Genomic DNA, 20827 nt, shown 5'->3' on the forward strand with positions numbered 1-20827 from the left:
TAGGACTTCTTTGTCTAGCTGCAACCAGGACTTCCTGCCTGGTGTCTGGTCCTCTTGATCCGAACATAGGAATCTCCTCTTTTCTTTGTTTGAGGTCAATATTGTACCCACATGGCTCAATCAGACCATAGCTCTTGTGTACAGTCGGCGGTTAAACCTTCTGGCAGTCCGGGCTCTGATACCAATTATTGGATCGAAAAGAATTTAGATATCTCCACAATGACATGATATTGTCCACTTTGGGCCTAGGCCCTCATGGCTTTGCTCTTGGGCTCTCCAAAGGGACTCATGCCAATGGAGATATCATACATCCTTTTAACCCCATGATCTTATACCAAATCTTTCCATGTGGGACTTTGATTGAACCCCAACAATCCTCCCCTCAAACGAAGGACCACAATTATTCTCATGGTCTGGGCCTCCCCGCGAGCATCCGGTCATCCTGACCTGCTCTGGGCCTCCCCGCAAGCATCCGCGCCCGGTCACCTTGACCTACTCTGGGCCTACCTGCGAGCATCCGACCACCCTGTCCTACTCGCCTCACCGCAAGTACCCGGTCATCCTGACCTGCTCCAGGCCTCCCCGCAAGTACTCGATCATCCTGACCTGCTTCGGGCCTCCCTGCGAGCATCTGGTCACCCTGACCTACTTACTTCCGCACAAGTATTCGATCACCCTGACCTTGCTCCAGGCCTCCCACGAACATCCGGTCACCCTGACCTACTCCGGGTTCACCCTCAACTTCGTTCAAGGCCACCCCACATGGTATCTGGTTCGTACCATGGCTCTGATACCATTTGTTGTGCCCAAAGGATGCCCACATATCTCCACAATGACATGATATTGTCCACTTTGAGCCTAGGCCCTCATAGCTTTACTCTTGGGTTCTACCCAAAATGCCTCATCCAATGGAGATATCTTTTCTCTTATAAACCTATGATCTTTTCCATGTATTTTTAATGTGGAACTATGTTTGCAACCTTCCAACCCTAACATTAATTTATCCTGATAATCGGTGGAAAGCTTCCATAGGACCAGATCGATCACCCAGGGATAATCAATTAGACTAACTGAAATTATCAATTTTTCTATTTTAAAAAAATATTTATTTATAAGTGAGTGTATTTACTATTAATTATTAATATTTTTATTAGTTTTAAAATATATATTATATTTTTTAAAATTTTTTACCGATAATAACTACTAAAATTTATGATTAAAATTACAAACATATAATTAAAAAAATAAAACAAACTAGTTAAATCAATCAAAAAGTATAATAGTAAATAAAATTAAAATTTGAGGTGGGACAGGAAAAAAATATATGAATGCAAAAAAACATCTCTCTTAAATTATTCATCCTTCCATCCTTAATACATATCAAAATATTACTCTTCTTTTTAAACTACACTCTCTCTAACTCTTGACAAGGGCATTCCTTCCTTTCCATTACCTCTTCCAATAAAAAAAAAATTGATAAAACAAAACCAATAAAAAAAAATAAGCAAAACTTAAAAAAAACCAAAAAAATTGAACAGAAGTGAGATTGAAGGGTGATCCCGTCCGAAAGCTGAGTCGGATGAAAGCGGACCTTGATATACTGGATTGCCCCGTCTACTTGTAATCCTATCCCTTGACTGCCCCGTCTACTGAGACTTTAACTCTAGCCACACAAGCTTGACTTCTGACCTCCACGGGGGTTGGACTTTTGACCTCCACGTAAGCTTGACTTCTGACCAGCCACGGAGGCTAAACTTCTGACCTCCACGTAAGCTTGACTTCTGACCAACTATGGAGGCTGGACTTCTGATCCCCACGTAAGCTTGACTTCTGACTATTATATAGTCTTGATTCTTAACTATATCATCTTACTGATCCCACGATAATACACCGTATCAAAGGATATAAGTGGAAGATTGAAAATGAGGGCCGGGAGGGGAACGTGTTAGAGGGGTGCGAAAAGCACCTCTCATAATAAATTATTATTTCAAGTAAGCGGTCTGGAAGATTGGTCACGTGATTGGCAGCACGCAACCAGGCAGAGCTAAACTTAAGCAACCACGTTCATTCGCCCGAAGGCACATCGCCCGTTCCACGCGGTCACACAAACAAAAGCGGTTTCCAGTTTTCCACCATCGTATCAACGGCCCAGATTCGATATCTTCCACTTCTACGGGGGAGCAATCGCATCCTACGGCTGAGAATAACGAAATCCCCTTCAACGCCCTCCTCCATCCTATATATCCGCCTTCTTCCGTCGTTTTCTCTCTCAAATAACATCGGAGAATTTAGATGGCGGCCGAACGCCCGGAGCAGGCAAAGTTTCCCTACTTCTCTTCCTCCCCCAGCTTCGGAAGAGCACCCGTCGAGTACGACAAGAAGTCGTGCGATGGCCCCGACTCCCCTACCTTCGGCGGCGCTCACCGCGTGGAGCCACCGCTTCCTCCGGTCAAATCCGCTTCCCACGGCAACGAGGACGACTACGACGCTTCCAGCGATGACTTCGAGTTTTCCATCGAATTGAAAAGTGCTGCTGGGTTTTCCTCTGTCGATGCCGACGAGATCTTCTCCGGCGGGCGGATGCTCCCCGTGTACCCTGTCTTCAATCGCGACCTCATCCGCCGCGGCCCGGCGGAATCGAAGGAGAGCGAGAAGGCTGACCCGATCCCCATCCAGGAGCTTCTGATCGAGGAGAAGGAGGCGGCCTCGGAGGAGCCCTCTCCGCCTCCACCGGTGCGATGCAAGAAGAGCGCCTCCACCGGGGCGCTGAGGAGCCTGCTCCGGAACTTGACAATAGGTCGGAGCCACAGCGACGGGAAGGAGAAGTTCGTGTTCATCGAAGCGTCTCGGCCGGAATCGCCGTCAGCCTCATCGTCGGGGCCAGCAAAGAAGAAGGCCCCTAACAAGAGCGCGAAGAAGGGGCCGCGGACGGCGGAGGGAGATGTGGTCACCGCTCACCGTCCTTTGTACGGCAAGGGATTAAACGACAAGCCGGTGAAGGGACCGCGACGGTCATTCTTACCGTACAGGCAGGAGCTATTGGGGCTCTTCGCTCCGGTGAATGCTTTTGCCCATAATTCCAATAAAAGAAACTCCTATTATTAAAATTCATCCTTTTTCGTGTTATTTTGTAGAGAGAAATATTTATTATTGAAATTTATTCTGAGCGACATTTTTATAAAAATAACACCTTCTGTTTGTCAAATAATCTAATCATTACCAATATGCTAATTATACTGTGCCGGCTCGGGGAAAAAAGAAAAAAGGGACTACAATTTCAATATAGTTTAATAGAAAATTTTAAAAATTAATATATTTTATTTAAAATATAATATATATTTTTCTAGATTTTTCAAAAAATACAACATCATATAAAATATATTTTCTAGTTTCTCCAAAAAGTATAATACTATAAATATAAAAAAATTAAGTATAAAATAATCATTAAAAAAGTCTATATCTTCTAGCATTTTGAGAAACAAAATCATTAATAAAATCTTCAAAATTAAGTTTTTTAACATCTTATTTTCGATACATAAAATTGTTAAGTCATTTATATTCAAATCATTATTATTATTAGTTTCTCTCAATTCTTCTTGATCATGCGTTGCATGATTATGATCATCATTTTCTCTCAATTCTTTCCGCTTATTGATTATATGATCATTTAATTTTTTTTTTATTACTCAATTGCTGCTCATTTGTTGCATGACCATTTAGTTCTTCTTGATTTTTTTTCTTGTAATTCATCAACTGAATCCCAATTAAAGAGCTAGTTTTAAAAAACTTACGAAGAACACCTTTGTGAGTTTTAATTCTACTCTTTTCCTTTTGTTTATTTTCTGACTCCAAAATTGTTATTTTTTTAAATATGTTTGTACTACAAATTTTAAGTGTAAAAATAAAACATATAAAATCAGCAACAAAACTAACAATGAAACAAACACAAATAGTGAAAATAATGTCAAAGAACAGTAAGTCTGGTTTGACAATAGATATAATCCATTTTATGATGATTAAAATGGGGATTGATTTATTTAAACTCTTTCAAATTTATAAGAAAAATGATAAAATATTGACTCTAATACAATATTAAATATTGATAATAAGAAAAAAATATAGGTAAGTAGGTAACTTACGTTATAAGTTTATATATTGATGAAATAAAAATTTAATTGGAAAATAAAATTTTCTAATTTAATTAGAAGTGATTTAAAGGAGAAAAAGGAAAGAAATTAGTTCTCAGGATTTATATTTTATTATTTAGAGTCTTACTACTTTTATAAACAAATTAATGAACTTCTATAAACAAATTAATTAAGAAAGAATTATATAAGAAGTAAAATCTTGGAAAGAAAAAATAAAAAATTGTTTACTTTTTTTTTTTTTCTTTTTTAGATTTTTTAAAAATTTTAAATAGAATATATATATATATATAGACTTTATTAAAATAATCTAATAAAATATATTTTTTTAATTTTTATTAAAACAATCTAATTATATATAATATATATTATATATACATGTTAAATTTAAGGATCCTAAAAATTAGGAGCACTTGGCTCTATATGTCTCAAGACCCGTCCTATGTATACCCACTATAGAATTTATTAAAAACTATCAATTTGAAGATCCATTCTCATTAATTTTAATCTGGAATTCTTAAGCAAATAGACAGTAACACTGATTGTGATAAAAAAATCTTATTAATTTCATTTAATCTTCTTTTTTAATGGTAGGTAAGAAGAATGACAGATGCCACAGATTACTTACACCTAAAATTGTGACTTTTCTGAAAAGTTGTATATTTAAAAAAAGGAGAATATATATTTATTTCATCTCATCGTGTTTATTATTTTTTTTTAAATAAAGTTTCTTGTAAGTCAAGACAAATGGCATAGGTAACCTAGAGTACGGATTAGAAAAATATATATAATTTAGAAGAAAAGTCATATTTAAATTTTGGAATAAAAAATTACAATTATTAAGTTAATTAAACCTCGCTTGATGATTTGATTATAGTTGTATATAATAATAATTATTATTATTTATCTATTGTGTAAGACGACTAACTAAAGCTAAAGATAAGTAAATTCATGTTGATCTTCTTCTTCAATTTTTAGAAAAACTACAGTCAACTTAGTTGTATATATTCCTACAATAATTATTCCTCAGATGACGACTAGTTAACTTATCTTTCTCAAAGTAATTTTTTATATATATTTATTCTTTTTTTTTTCCATGCTTTTAAGTTGAAGAGTTCTTTGCCAAGAACTTGTCCAACTTGTGTTGGACGCTACGGAAACGAAGGAATTTCACAAAAGTTGACAATGGAGATGTAAATTAATAAAACACTAAATAAGTACAAACAACATTAGGAAACTTAACATTGAGAAGCCAAATTTTTAACCCTAATAAAACACTAAATAATTATTCCTCAGATGACGACTAATTAACTTAGGACCAATCATTCTACACAAAGAAAATATGTCTCAAGCAGCAACAGGACTCCGGCCAGATGAGAGCTGTAAATTAGCAGCGTAGTCGCGAGCCCACAAATCGTAATGCACGATCTCCTCCAGCGAAGGGTTGGTGATGAGTTCACTTCTATGAGCATCACATGTAAGTTCCACCACCTTGAATATGTCCAGATAGTTGATTCTGTAAAATTGAAGCAAAATTCATCATCAGCATTTTCGAGTTCTAAAGCAACAGATGTGACAAGGTTGTTCAAAAACACTTTTCAAGGATTAAACTTCAAAGGAATGGAAAGAAAATTAAGTACTTTTCGTTGATGAACATCTCCACAGCCTTCTCATTAGCAGCGCTAAGGACTCCTGTCATTGTGCCGCCGGCTCGGCCAGCTGCGTAGGCTAGATGCATGGATGGGTACTTCACATTATCAGGAGCTTTAAAGGTCAATAAGCCTTGCCTGCATCATTAAAACTACATTAAGATTACGAAAGATGATAATCATTTGAGGCATAATTGTGAATTCGCCAAGTACATGAATTTACACATGAGTTTCCTATTTGATTCACGACATGATTATATAGTGCATCACTAATCAATTGAAGTATAGTTGCAAATTTGCCAATATCTGGGAATTTACACACGAGCTTTCTATTTGATTCACGACATGATTATATAGTGCATCACACATTGTCCTTAACAAATCCATGGCAAATTACGTGTAAAATACCATGTTCATGGATCAAAAAATGGTATTTGTCTTCTTGAAAACTAAAGTTCAGTAGTCACACATTAACATGAGTTTCAATTCTAGTTTCGTACATAAGAGTTTGCATGTAAAATACAGTACTCAAATAATAAATAAATAAATAAGGTTATTTGAAAAATAATCTTATTGGATTTTTCAAGAATTTTTCAAAATTTAAACGGAATCCGTATGACTCGTTTTGAGGGGATGAATCGGTGGAGCTAGATGGAGGCATGTTTGGAACACCATTTAAGTGAAGTTGATTGAGGAATTAACTTAAAGTTTGATTAAATTTAACCCTAAGTATATCCCTAATTCCCTATTCTTTTCCTGTCTTTCCCGATTTCTTTCCCCTTCGCGCGAGCTCCTTCTTCCCGAGCCCTTTTCTTGTGATTTCTTCCTCGGTCGATCACCGACGCCGACGGAGGGCGAGTTCTTCCCCGACGCCGACTCCACAAGGGAGTTAATCGCGGCGGCGCCATTCGACCCACTGCCGGCCGAGCCACCCTCCTCCCTCTCCCTCTCGAGGCATGGAGTATTCCCCCTTTCTTGTGATTGGATTCACCGTCGATCGTCAAAATTCGAGTGGGGCAGCAGCAATTTCGTCAAGGAGGTCTAGCGTTTCCTCCTCATCAGATCTTGGACAGAGAGGTCTAACATTGTCTTCATCTACCCTTTCTTGAAGCTGTGCCCTAGCTTCGATTCGTCGACGCTATGGAAAGGGGAGTGGGTTCCGATCCATGCATCAACGAGCGAAGATTGGTGTTGACATTATTCGTTGTGATTCTCTCCTTCCTCCGATCACTGAGCCGTGTCGTAACGTCGTCATCGTTCTCCTCTATCCAGGATCGACAATCATGGTAGTCTTGGATCTTTCATCGTGCAGCTACAAATCTGGATTTGGGGTGAGTTTTTGCAATGTGTTGGATCAATAGGTTTTGGTTTCACGTGCTGTAATGGGATATTGAGTTCGATTGGTTGACTAACCTTTGTAGCTCCGGCCATCTTTGTTGAGGATCCACAGATTTGGTCTACCTATTTCTAGTCATGGATTTCTTTAATCATGAGTTACCAGCAATCTACTTGGATTTGGGTAAGTTGAGAAGGTAAATTCGTGTATGAACTATATTGGATTTTAGTTGTGAAATGGTTAGAGTGTCCCAATTCAAATTAGTTGTGATTTGTTGCTTGAGTGGATTTGGGTTTGTGTGTGATTATCATGTGGATGGATTGTTATTGAGATGAATGTTTATGGTTGATTTAGAGGAGTACATGATTGTTAATAGAATCATTAGATTGGTATCATGATTAGTATTGATGGATTGTGATGTTAATCGATTATTGTTGTGATAATGCTTATTGAAATAAATTAAGTGATTCATGATGATTATGAGGTTGTTTGTCTTCATGGATTAAATGATTTGTTATTTGATTATGGTGCTAAGTTTGATTATATATGGGTTACTTAATATGAATATGATTTGGAAGATAAAACAATCAATTTTGATTGAGGATTGTTGGATTTATGTTGAATTGACTTATTAGTAATGATTTGCTATATAAATCAATTAAAGAGTTGTTAAGGTTGGGTTAAATCTAATTTCCAATGGATTTAGGTGAATCGAGGTTCATAGTTGGATTAGGATTTTTCCCTAATTAAGTTGGGTTTGGATTTAGCTAGTTGTTGTTTATGAAATTAGCTAAATTGTATATCACGTGATTTGCAGGACGTTGATTCGAGACGAATGTCACGATTTGGGTTTTAGTCAAGTACAATCGACAAATAAAGGCGGGTACTTCTTACTTTGTTTTTTTAGTACATTGATCTTAGCGCATGAGCTATATATATTTGGAAAGCTACTGTGTTTATCTTGACTCCACTCGTATTTTTCCTGTGCTTGATGTTAGGATCCTTCGTACGGCTAGAGAGGGGGGTGTGAATAGCCGACCCCAAATCGATCGCGTTTCTTCCTACAATTCGTTAGCGCAGCGGAAAAACAAACAAGGAAACGAAAACAAGAAGATCAAACCTCAACGCGTCGATGTAATGAGGTTCGGAGATTAGGGCTCCTACTCCTCGGCGTGTCCGTAAGGTGGACGAGTCCAGTCAATCCGTCGGTGGATGAGTCCCCGGAGAACCGGCTAATACAATATACTCCTTGTGGGTGGAGAAACCTCGCCACAAACGTTTGCAACAGCAAACAAAGAGTACAAGAACAAAGAGTAAGCAAGAAATACAATAAGAATACACAAGCACTCTACCAATCTTGCTTTCTCGTCGACTGGAGTCCGGATGAAGCAGCAGCTTCAAAAACTCTAACAGCAGCAGCTGTTCCAGTCGGGGAAGCTCACGCGAAGCTTTGGACGAGCTCAACAAAACTCAAGCACAGCAGCACTTAGCAACAGGAAGGAGGAAGAAGAGTTATTTCCCTGTAGAAGCCCTCAGCCCCTTTATACCTGCGAAGAAGAAACAGCAGAGAAGACCGAACAGGCATCCTCCGATCGGTCCACGACCGATCGGCCTAAGCGAGACCCTACATGTCTGTTCGTACCGGTCGAAAGTTTGTCGCGATCACCTCGATCGGTCCTGGTGACCGATCAGTCTGATCGGTCCCGGCCGATCCCGCCTCCAGCTCTCGCATGAGAATCGATTGCCTCGATCGGTCGCGGCATCGATCAGATACACCGATCGGTCCTCGACCGATCAGAGCTCTTTCTCCGCTCGATCGTTGCCGACGGTGCGGACCGATCAAGAACTCCACAAGATGCTCAGTGGAATCGATCGGTCACCGACCGTCAGAACATCGAGATCCGATCGATGTCCGAGACCGATCCGAGCTTGGTTTTGCCCAAACCAAGTCCAAGCCAATATCCGGTCAACCTTGACCTATTGGTTCATCATGCCAGCATCCGGACCTACTTGGACTCTCAATCACCAGTGTCCGGTCAACCTTTGACCTACTTGACTTTTCCACAGACGTCCGATCATCCCCGATCCATCTGGATTTTCCTCTTCGTGCCAAGTATCCGATCACTCCTTGACCTACTTGGACTTTCCAACACGAAGTCCGATCATCCCCGATCCATCTGGATTTTCCAACACCAAGTCCGATCATCCCCGATCCATCTGGATTTTCCCTTGCCTGGTCACTCACCGGGACTTTCCAACCGCCTAACATCCCGCTAGGACTTTCCCACCGCTGGCTTCACTCACCGGACTTTCCACACCGCCTAACATCCCGTTAGGACTTTCCCACCGCCTGCCTCCACTCACCGTGACTTTCCACATGCCTAACATCCCGTTAGGACTTTCCCACGTGCCAAGCTCCTGCTTGGACTTTTCCATGTCAAGTCTCCATACTTGGACTTTTCCGTGCAAGTCTCCATACTTGGACTTTTTTCCAGAGTCCTGCTTGACTTTTCCGTTGCCAAGTCTCTATACTTGGACTTTTTCTGAATCAGGTCAACCAGGTCGACCTTGACCTACGGTTGCACCTACAATCCTCAAACATCTATTCTTGTCTCACATCAAGAATAGAACTCTCTCACGAGTGTCAACATCAACATAACTCAACTAGGTCAACCTTGACCTAAAGTTGCATCAACAATCTTCCCAAGTCAAACATCAAAATACAACTCGAGTCAAGTCAACTCGAGTCGGGTCAACCAGGTCAACCTTGACCTAAGGTTGCACCAACAATCTCCCCCTTTTTGATGTTTGACAAAATCATAATCAAGTTAGGTTAACCTGATAACCTAACTTAGGTTTTCCAACCATCTTCCAATGTCCAATGTTCTTTCCTTGAACATTCTCTGGACATTCTCCCCTTAGGTTAACCCGATAACCTAACTTGGGTTCTCCAATAATTCTCCCCCTTTTTGACACACATCAAAAAGTATTCCAATGTTCTTCCTCGAACATTCCTTGACATTCTTCCCCTAGCTTAGGTTAACCCGATAACCTAGCTTGGGTTCTTCAATAATTCTCCAATGAACATTCTCCCCTTTTTGACACACATCAACAAGAAAAGGAGGATATCAAGGTCAAGAGTTTCTTCCTAATGAAAGTCCCATACCTTTCATTGAAACTCTTAATTTCCCCCTTGATACTAAACTCAACAACCAACTTAGTGATAATTTCATATCACTAATCCTCAAGGAGTAAAAACTCTCCCTAAAAGTCAACTCCCCCTTGACAATTAGGTAAACACTCCCCCTAAAGATCAACTCCCCCTTGACCATTGCACCAACAATGTCTTGGAGAGTTTCAAACCTTGAAAAATCAAACTCAACTTCAAGCTGAAATTTCAGACACTGCTGAAAATCGAAACTGGCACGATCGGTCCCCAGATCGATCCACGCTTCACTGATCGCACTGGATCGTCACTGATCGGTCACCAGACCGATCAGGCCTTACCTGGATCGGTCCGGTGACCGATCCAGCCTCTGAAATCAGAGATTTCTGATTTTCTCTTCCGGAAATTCAGAAACTCCTAATAAATTCGAGAAAATTCCAAAAATCGTGAAATTTTGAGGATACATTCCTCATAACATACACTATCATGGAAAAATAGTTTTCTATGAAAATAGTTTCTATTTTCAAATCTTGATACAAAATTCGAAAACTTTGAAATAGTTCAAAGTTAAGTCAATTTTGTATCACAATGTCCAATGATGAATGCTATCACTAGGAAAGCTTCATCAAGGTTTTTCAAATCAATTTTAAAATGTTTTTAAAACCATTTGAATTTAGGACCATAATCTTAGGGCTAAATGTACATGACTTGTACACAAGCTTTCCCTATGATCCTCCTTTCTTGAATTAGGCTCATCTAGGTACAAGGACTATGCACCTTGATCCTAACTCATGATCCTAATATCTCACACACATCTAAAGTGTATCAAACACATCCAAGTCAATTTTGATGTGAGATATGGGTTTAGGTATCTTAGACTAAGGTCTCATGCATTTTCTAAACACAAATTTGATCTCAATATCAAAATGTGTTTTTCATCCTTAAATCAATTCAATTGATTATTAATGCAAGAGATGATGACATGGCATAAAATGGTATCATAAATGAAAACATGTGCCAATGTCATGATGTCATGGCATAAAGTTTGAAACTAAACTAACACATGACATATAAATAACCTAAGCATTATCATGACATTTCAAATGATCATAAATTAAATATGATGTCATGACATGTGAGGGCAAACAATCATGGCAAGATTTAGCATAAATAAATATACCTAAATTCCCTATCTAAGTATCCTTAGCCTTAGCTAACTTAAAATCTAACCCTAGATTGCCCATATGTCCCTAAGAGAAAACCAAAATCCCAATTATGGTATTTCTCTAGGTTTTCTTAAATTGTGCCAAATAAGATTAAAATATTCTCACTTTGGCACACTTTACTCTTCCAAGGAGTGAATGATAAAGATTATTCCATTTCATTTTCAAAGGTTCCAAAAACCTTGAAAATGTTCCTTGAGTGTCAATTTCCTTAAAGTTGGGTTAACTACCCTTCTTATTGGAGTTGACACTCTCTAACCCATCTATGGGGTAGAGAAGATGCTCCTAGGAACCCAATACCTACTTGAGCTCATTGGGTTCACTAAAAATTCACTAGGGATGACTTCCCTAGCAACCCTCCTAATGACCCTCTTAGGCTTTAAAGCCTTGGTCATTTGGGACTCATCAAGATCAACTCTAGGGGTGACTCCCCTTGTGACCTTGGTGTTGGTCTTCCTAGCCCTAGGTTTTGTTCCATAATCGAATGGAACATTATGATAGGTGGGCTTGACCATTTGGGACTTAGGTTTGTGACCCAAACCTTTCTTGTCCTTGGACTTGGGTTTTTGACCCTTAAACCCTAGAGATGACTTCTCCATGTTTTTAAGAGCCTTTTCTAAATTATCAAGTCTTGACCTCAAGACTTGATTTTCCCTCTCTAATACCTCAAGTTTTAATTTGTCATTTTCTCTTGAGATATTCCTAGGCATGTGTCTAGTCTTCTTGGGATTTCTACCTAGGTTTTCCTTAATTTTAGAAGCGTTAAACCTAGGGTTGGTATTTCTAGTGTTATCCTTACCTAGGCTAACATGTTTAGCACCTAAGCACATGTGTTGATTCCTAAGGTTAACATGCTTATCATTATTAACAATTGCAACCAAACTACTAGCATGAGTTTTATTAGAATTGCAATAATGAACCTTAGAGATTACCTTAGGGTTTGCCTTAGCTCCCCCTATCGATGTGCTCGGTCTCTTGTCCTTGTGAGATTGCCTCCCCTCGGACATTGGCTCCTATAGTGTCCCCTTCGCTTGCATTGGAAACACACCACGTGCTCCTTGCCCTTGCGTGTCGGGACTCCGGCTTCCTTGACTTTTGGCGCCGGTGGAGTCTTTCTAACCCTCTTTGGACACTTACTCTTGTAGTGCCCAAATTCCCTACACTCAAAACACATTATATGCAATTTACTTGAACTTAAAGTGTTTGAGTTACCTAGGGTTGAGGATGAATGGATGCTCTCTTCTTCATCCCTCCCGGAGGTAGAAGCTTCTTCTTCGTGCTCCGATCTTGAAGAAGAACTCACTTCCTCTTCTTCTTTAGATGTTGAGTAACCCTCAACTTCCAATTTGCTCCCTCCATGATGTGAGCTACTTGGCTCACTAGGCTCCTCTTCATGGCTTGAAGTGGAGCTCTCTTCATGGTACTTGGCCAAGTTATCCCATAATTCCTTGGCATTGTTGTAACCTATCTTACACAAGATGTTAGTAGGCAATGAAAATTCAATTATTTTCGTTACCTCTTCGTTGATTTCGGATTTGTGAATTTGTTCTCTTGTCCACTCCTTCTTCTCAAGTGATTTTCCTTCCTTATCCACCGGAGGAGTAAATCCTTCTTGTACACAAAACCAATTCATTATGTTAGTCATAAGAAAATACTTCATCCTTACCTTCCAATACGCGAAGTCGCCGCATTCGTAGAAGGGTGGAATGGTGACGTCTTCTCCATAGAGATCCATTCTCTAGCTTTGCTCCCACGGGTGTTGATCCGATGAAGAGCGAACCTTCGCTCTGATACCACTTGTTAGGATCCTTCGTACGGCTAGAGAGGGGGGTGTGAATAGCCGACCCCAAATCGATCGCGTTTCTTCCTACAATTCGTTAGCGCAGCGGAAAAACAAACAAGGAAACGAAAACAAGAAGATCAAACCTCAACGCGTCGATGTAACGAGGTTCGGAGATTAGGGCTCCTACTCCTCGGCGTGTCCGTAAGGTGGACGAGTCCAGTCAATCCGTCGGTGGATGAGTCCCCGGAGAACCGGCTAATACAATATACTCCTTGTGGGTGGAGAAACCTCGCCACAAACGTTTGCAACAGCAAACAAAGAGTACAAGAACAAAGAGTAAGCAAGAAATACAATAAAAATACACAAGCACTCTACCAATCTTGCTTTCTCGTCGACTGGAGTCCGGATGAAGCAGCAGCTTCAAAAACTCTAACAGCAGCAGCTGTTCCAGTCGGGGAAGCTCACGCGAAGCTTTGGACGAGCTCAACAAAACTCAAGCACAGCAGCACTTAGCAACAGGAAGGAGGAAGAAGAGTTGTTTTCCTGTAGAAGCCCTCAGCCCCTTTATACCTGCGAAGAAGAAACAGCAGAGAACTAGCCGTTGCGTCGCAACGGCTAGAACTCTGATCGGTCTGCAGACCGATCAGCCTAGGCGCAAGAGCCCTCTGTTCGACACCTGATCGGTCCCGGCATCGATCGTGTCGCGATCGAATCACGATCGATGCGGACCGATCGGCTCATTCTGATCGGTCCCGGACCGATCCCAGCTCTCCCAGCTCTCGCACAGAGAATCGCACTCGTCTCGTGATCGTGCGGGCACGATCAGATACACCGATCGGTCCTGGACCGATCAGAGCTTTTCTCCGTGCGTATCAAGTCGGTCTGTGGACCGATCAATAACTCCACAAGATGCCATCGTGGAATCGATCGGTCACCGCCGATCGGAAACATCGATATCACCGATCGTGCGAGACCGATCCAGCTTGGTTTTGCCCAAACCAAGTCCAAACCAATATCCGGTCAACCTTGACCTATTGGTTCATCATGCTTAGCATCCGGTCACTCGACCTGCTAAGACTCCCCACCAGTGTCCGGTCGATCCTTTGACCTACTTGGACTTTTCCACACCAGACGTCCGATCATCCCTAATCCATCTGGATTTTCCTCTTCGTGCCAAGTATCCGATCACTCCCTTGACCTACTTGGACTTTCCAACACTAGAGTCCGATCCCTGATCCATCTGGATTTTCCAACACCGAAGTCCGATCATCCCCGATCCATCTGGATTTTCCTTGCACGGTTTCACTCACGGGACTTTCCAACCGCCCAACATCCAGTTAGGACTTTCCCACCGGCTTCACTCACCGGACTTTCCACCGCCTAACATCCAGTTAGGACTTTCCCACCGCCTGGCTCCACTGGACTTTCCCACTGCCAACATCCAGTTAGGACTTTCCCACGCCCTGGCTCCACCGACTTTCCATGCAAGTCTCCATACTTGGACTTTTCAGTCAAGTCTCCATACTTGGACTTTTCCAGTGCCAGGCTCCCTGCTTGGACTTTTCCGTTGCCAAGTCTCTATACTTGGACTTTTTCCCGAATCAGGTCAACCAGGTCAACCTTGACCTACGGTTGCACCTACAATCCCCCAAACATCTATTCTTGTCTCACATCAAGAATAGAACTCTCTCACGAGTGTCAAACATCAACATGCAACTCAACTAGGTCAACCTTGACCTAAAGTTGCATCAACAATCTTCCCAAGTCAAACATCAAAATACAACTCGAGTCAAGTCAACTCGAGTCGGGTCAACCAGGTCAACCTTGACCTAAGGTTGCACCAACACTTGATACTTATCCACTCAATATTTGAGAAACTTATTTCTATATCTATACAGTCTCGTTACTATCTATGATATTTAGCAGATACCATATACCAGATACTAGATATTAGTTATTGGATATATGAATACTAGATACCATGCTTACTTGCTTGAATGTTGTTATTTACACACCTTACTGAGCATGCTGGCTCATGTAGCATACCTGTTTACTGTTTATATATATATGATGACTGTTGCATCTTGCGTATCATGTCATGGCATGCATACTAACGACCATCGTCTCCCTTGTGGTGTGAGAGAGTCGTCAGCCAGGGCCGCACACTCGGTCACTCATGGGTAGTGGTAGCTGAAGTGTGCCGCTTGTCCTGTCGTGCTCGCACTCGCTCACTCTTGGGTAGTGGTAGCTGGAGTGTGCCGCTTGTCCTGTCGTGCTCGCACTCGCTCACTCATGGGTAGTGATAGCTAGAGTTGCGAGCAACAAGGACTCCCGTTGCAGACGTAGCTAGTTAACTACTATGCAACTGTCCCCTCGGCCACTCGAGAGTAGTGGTAGCTGGAGTGTTGTACAGTCTATCACTGACCTGACCTCTCGACCATACAGGGGCATGGTGCAGAGGGATGGGCGGGAGTGACCATCCGTGTATACGCTGTTATTATTATACCTGTTGATGTTGTTGCTTACTTATGCTGTTATTGCTTATTTATGCTGCTGTTGCTTACTTATGCTGATATGCTCACATAGGTTGAGATATATACCTGAGGTATGAGTTTAGACACTGGCTTACCTATTGTTAACATGTATATACCTCACATGATACCTATGTAGTTATAAGTTGTACTGTAGCAGGTCTTAGCTACACTTGACCTTCTATTACTAGCCTAGGATATGGTTTCAGGTATGGACACTTATTATGATATCACTATAGTATCTGCTATTTCTCCCTACGAGACTGTATACCTTTGTATATCTAGTTCTTTATTATGTTCATGCACTATCTGTCTATTACCTGCTGAGTCTTAGTACTCACCACCCCGTAAACTGATTTATTTCGCCAGGCAGCAGGTAAAGGATTTATGGAGTCGCCTGGAGATCCTGTCCGCTAGTCCCATGTCACATTGAGCTCTTCCTTCCATTAGTGTTTCCGTTCACATTATTGGTTTTGTATTTGTTCTTGAATTTGTATCTTTTATATGGAGTTTAGCTTTGTGATATCTTGTATTTGGTTTGGTAATGATGTGTCAAGCCGAGCCGGCTCGCAGTTAGTTGTTTGGTTTGTTTTATGTTCGTTATTTTGTGATTTCCGCTGTGTTTATGTTACATCCGTGTGGGCTGTCTATTAAACTGCGTGGTTATGTTTACTTCCAGCCGTGTGAGTTGTTATTAAATTGCGTGGTTATGTTTTCATCCAGCCGTGTGGGTTGTTGTATATTGTTGATGAGTATGCTTGTGGATGTATGTATATATGCCTCAGATTGTCACCGGTACAGGGGAGATGCTGTCAAAATTTTGTCGGTAGGGACTCCTCTGGGACATGACATTGCATGTATTTTGACAATGTCACTATATAATTTTGACAATATATAGTTTTAATAGGTTAATCTTTGACATACTGTTAATGTCAGTAACTCTGTAATTAGACATCATGTCTAGGTAAGATAAAAAAAAATAACGAAGCCATACTTGCAAAGATCAAGCCGAGGCCAAGTAGTCTCCGAACAATATATTCTGTCAGGCCATGATAGTGTGTAAAGAATTGGTAGGCGCATATCAGGCCAGCCTAATTGAGCCAATACAGATGAGTCCTGCAAGATAAACACAAATCAGTTCAGTACTACAGATTTAACATTCTTTATGTCGGAATATTCAACATGTGAATTTAAGATTGAAAATATAAACAAAAGTAGAAGTTGTAGAACATGGACAGTTATTTTATGCAGAGGATTAACTTTTTACCTGTGTTTCAACCATAGAGTGTATTATAGATTGTGGATGAATCACAATCTCTATATTGTCATAATCAGCTCCAAACAAATAGTGCGCTTCTATAACTTCTAGTCCCTGAACAGCAAAGAATATTCAAGTTGAATCTGAAAATTTAGGATAAAGAATATAGTCGAGACTAGGGATGTGAATGATAATGCTTATTACCTTGTTGAACAGGGTAGCGGAATCGACAGTGATCTTTTTGCCCATGTTCCAGTTAGGGTGCTTCAAAGCATCAGCAACCTTCACATCTTTTAATTTTTCCACAGGCAAATCCCTATGACAAAATAGATAATAAACAAGAGGAGGAAATGGATAATTGCATAAATGATATCTGCAAATGACAAACAGAGACAATAGGTTGATGGTACAGTCGTTATAGGACTAAATCCATCAACCCATGGGGCACCACTCTTATCTAGAATTTGTTTAATTGTACGCCCTAACCAGAAAATTGTTAGTTCTTTGCATAAAAATTGAAATGAAAGTACTTTGCAGTTCTTATACCTGAAGGCCCCACCTGATGCAGTCAAAATTATGCGACGAAGTGCATCCTCTGGCAAGCCTTGAATACACTGGAAAGGAAAATAATTCCTGAAGTCATCATTCTGGATAACTAAATCCAGTCTAAAAAGAAAATCAGATTTCTGGAGCAAAAGGAGATGCAATCACCAGCTGTTGACTGGATCAACTGCGATTATGTCAATAAATGAGTACCTGGAATATGGCAGAATGTTCTGAATCAGCAGGAAGAATTTTGACATTGTGTTTGTGCGCAAGAGGTAGCACAAAAGGACCTCCAGCAATAAGAGTTTCTTTATTTGCTAAGGCTATGTCTTTCCCAGCCTCAATAGCAGCAACTGTAGGCTGATCATATAAAAAAGGATTAATTTGAAGCACTGAGTTGAAAGTAGAGAGAAGAACTAACCGGTTATGATGTACTTTGCATCAGTATATGCATCTTTTTCTTTAATAATTCTAATTCAAAGATATGAAGCCATCATCCAAAATTTCAAATACCCAAAAAAAAAAGTAGGGTTTGTAGAGAAATGAGGTAGAATACTTCAAAACTACCAAACGATATATTCTTCTTTTCCTGAATGTAGAACACTTAAAGCTCTAGTGATATTAAATTTCAGTCATTACATGCATCACAAGAACCATTGAAAAAGCACTCCCTGATGATAAATATGTTGATATGCTGAACATCGTTTAACTAGTTCATTGCGTATGTGAGTATTCAAAGCAAGTACATGCTCATCAATTGAATATCCAACAAATATTCTCTGCATTTCTAGTATGATTAAATCTGAAAAACGATTTGCAACCTAATACAAAGTCGAATGAACAAGTCAAAATCAATATCTCAACCAGTTGTAGTGCTTAAATCTTCAAAATCATGAAATGGTACTCAATGACTTTTCAAGAAGAAAAACTATATTAGTTTGCTATATAGTTGATCAACTATAAGGTAAATTATAAAAAGATATAGCTTGCTACAACAAAGATTATTCCATCCTGACTATCCACACTTAAGAGCGGCATGAATTACAACTAAAAAGGATCATTGCCTAATTTATTTACTTTCCATATCAATTTTTGATGTTTTAAGTGAGCATCATAATAGATCAACGCATATGCTATTACAAAGTATGCATCAAGGTAAAATAAATTGCAAAATAACAGTGTCATTAAAGAATTAAGAAGATAATTACCTTTAGTCCAGCACATCCTACTATTCCTGTAACTACTGTGACAGCATCCGGATGGCGAGCAACCTAAGAATTCATATTGGAACAATGTTAAGAACAATTCATGATCTATGTACTCAGAGAGAAAATGACCTCTACTATGCCTTCCTCTCCAGGAATGATTTCAGGTTTGTGTTCAACATCCTCCAAGGCCATTTTAAGTTCAGCAACTAGTGACTCATTTCTCACAGATACCAATTGAGGTTTGAATGTCTTAATCTGGTCAAAGTGAAAAAAGGGGATTTGACTTTAGAAAGTACCATGAAATTAACATAACCCCACAGGGTAAAGAGTGCTACCTGATCAGCGAGGAGTGTCACATTAGAACCAGCTGCAAGAGCAACAACCTTAAACTTGTCTGGATTTTCAGCAACTATATCCAACGTCTGTAACATAGAATTACGAAGGAAGATTCAGTCATCAAAGTCTGGTCTTATGATTCAAAACAACAGTGCTGGCTTTTATCTCGGGTTCTTAAGGAAGCTTAGCAACAGTGATCTGTGTGTTAATAGTCTAGCTGAGCTAGGTGATCAGGTAGACTCAACAAGAGCCACTTTTGGGTAAGACATAATCCTACAAGTTAGATTGACAACTTGTAGTATCTAACAGAACGTCTAGAATAGGGAAAGTAAAAAATTCACAAGGTTCCTCAGGTAAATATTTCACCAATACGCCAATAGTATTATAAAATATTACAGGATATACAATAAGAGGAAATTTGTGTCATGTTTTCATCTTTATACCTGAGTTCCAATTGACCCAGTGGAACCAACAATAGAAATAGGCTTTGGTCCATCCCAAGACTTGCGTCCCGGCTCTGCAACAGCTTGGCCTGGCCATGCCGGTGGAGGTCCCTGCTGCATCGAGCAACATGCTCTCCAGAATTGAATTGTTGCTCCCTTTTGCTTTTGTCTCAAAGGAAGGCACACTGAGAAAGGAATTGCCACAAAAAAAAAAAAATCACACTATTTGTTCGAACGCAAGTAACAAGTAACAAACTTCTACTCGTAAATCGTTTACAGAATATACGAAGCTCATTCTGCGATAACTTTGGGAATTATACCCCTTTTAAAGAATGCTTATTTTTTCATAAAAGTATTTGAAAAGATAAAGTACGGTTAAGAAAAAGATGTATTACTATTGCAAGTTCCAACTGCAGAAAGGAACTGGAATGAAACTACATTCAGACAATAAAAATCGCAGAAAATACCTAATAGTAGAAAAATTAAAAAAAGAACCAATCTTTCTTCGAGTGAGATAGTTCATTTATGCAACAATAATCCATAGGCCGATAACCTAATCTCAGCCGTTGCAATAGCATGCGATCTAAATGCCGTATCTCCAAAAGGCTTGAACTTCATAAAAAAAACGTCACAAATCAACGACGCGGAAAGGGAATCAGTCAGGGGTGCCAAATCCAACTACACAGTTCGTATCTTCAGATACAAACTTCCACAGACAAGGAAAAAAAAAAGGGCCACACCTTTGCGCCGGGTAAAGGCACCTCGGCTGGATTCCAAGAACGAGACACCTCCAATTTCTCCCGAAAGCGGCAGTCTGAGTGTCATCTTTACAATCCTCACCAACTTCCAACTCTGCAAACTAAAGGAGATCGGAGGAGGGATACGACGAAGAGGGAATCTCGAAATGCGAGGATTGAAGCGAGGGGGATGCTTTAAATCTTATACCGCTACGACATCAGTGACAGTGTTCAGCCCTTCTGCCACTGGAGTTCGGTGGCTACAGTGATAATTGTCTGGCGTCTCATCGACTGCTACATTGTTCTGTAACAACATAGAACGATGTTACAGAACAACACACATATCACGTTATATGTTGTTGTATATGATACAATGAACGATGTTACATGTGTAACAATGATACAGTAGGACACCATATCAGCGAATAGAACGATGTTACAGAACAACACACATATCACGTTATAT

At 40.1% G+C, this 20827-nt stretch overlaps 2 protein-coding genes across 2 annotated transcripts; one reads left to right on the top strand and one right to left on the bottom strand.

The window, feature by feature from the left end:
- The first annotated feature begins 2102 nt into the window (after positions 1-2102).
- On the top strand, positions 2103-3184 carry LOC121987816. The gene has a single exon (XM_042541541.1). The coding sequence runs from the start codon at positions 2293-2295 to the stop codon at positions 3103-3105; it is 813 nt and encodes a 270-aa protein (XP_042397475.1). The 5' UTR covers positions 2103-2292; the 3' UTR covers positions 3106-3184.
- A 2129-nt stretch (positions 3185-5313) lies between these two features.
- Positions 5314-20597, bottom strand: LOC121985755 (1-deoxy-D-xylulose 5-phosphate reductoisomerase, chloroplastic-like). The gene is made up of 12 exons (XM_042539378.1): positions 20365-20597; positions 19625-19809; positions 19181-19267; positions 18975-19100; positions 18846-18908; positions 17848-17997; positions 17638-17705; positions 17296-17407; positions 17101-17205; positions 16828-16949; positions 5786-5932; positions 5314-5661 (listed from the first exon to the last, which is right to left on the bottom strand). Exons 1-12 carry the CDS (start codon positions 20447-20449, stop codon positions 5493-5495), a joined length of 1419 nt encoding a protein of 472 aa, XP_042395312.1. The 5' UTR covers positions 20450-20597; the 3' UTR covers positions 5314-5492.
- Between the last annotated feature and the right edge of the window lie 230 nt (positions 20598-20827).

The sequence above is a fragment of the Zingiber officinale genome, chromosome 5B (genome assembly GCF_018446385.1).
Source record: "Zingiber officinale cultivar Zhangliang chromosome 5B, Zo_v1.1, whole genome shotgun sequence".
Lineage (NCBI taxonomy): Eukaryota > Viridiplantae > Streptophyta > Magnoliopsida > Zingiberales > Zingiberaceae > Zingiber > Zingiber officinale.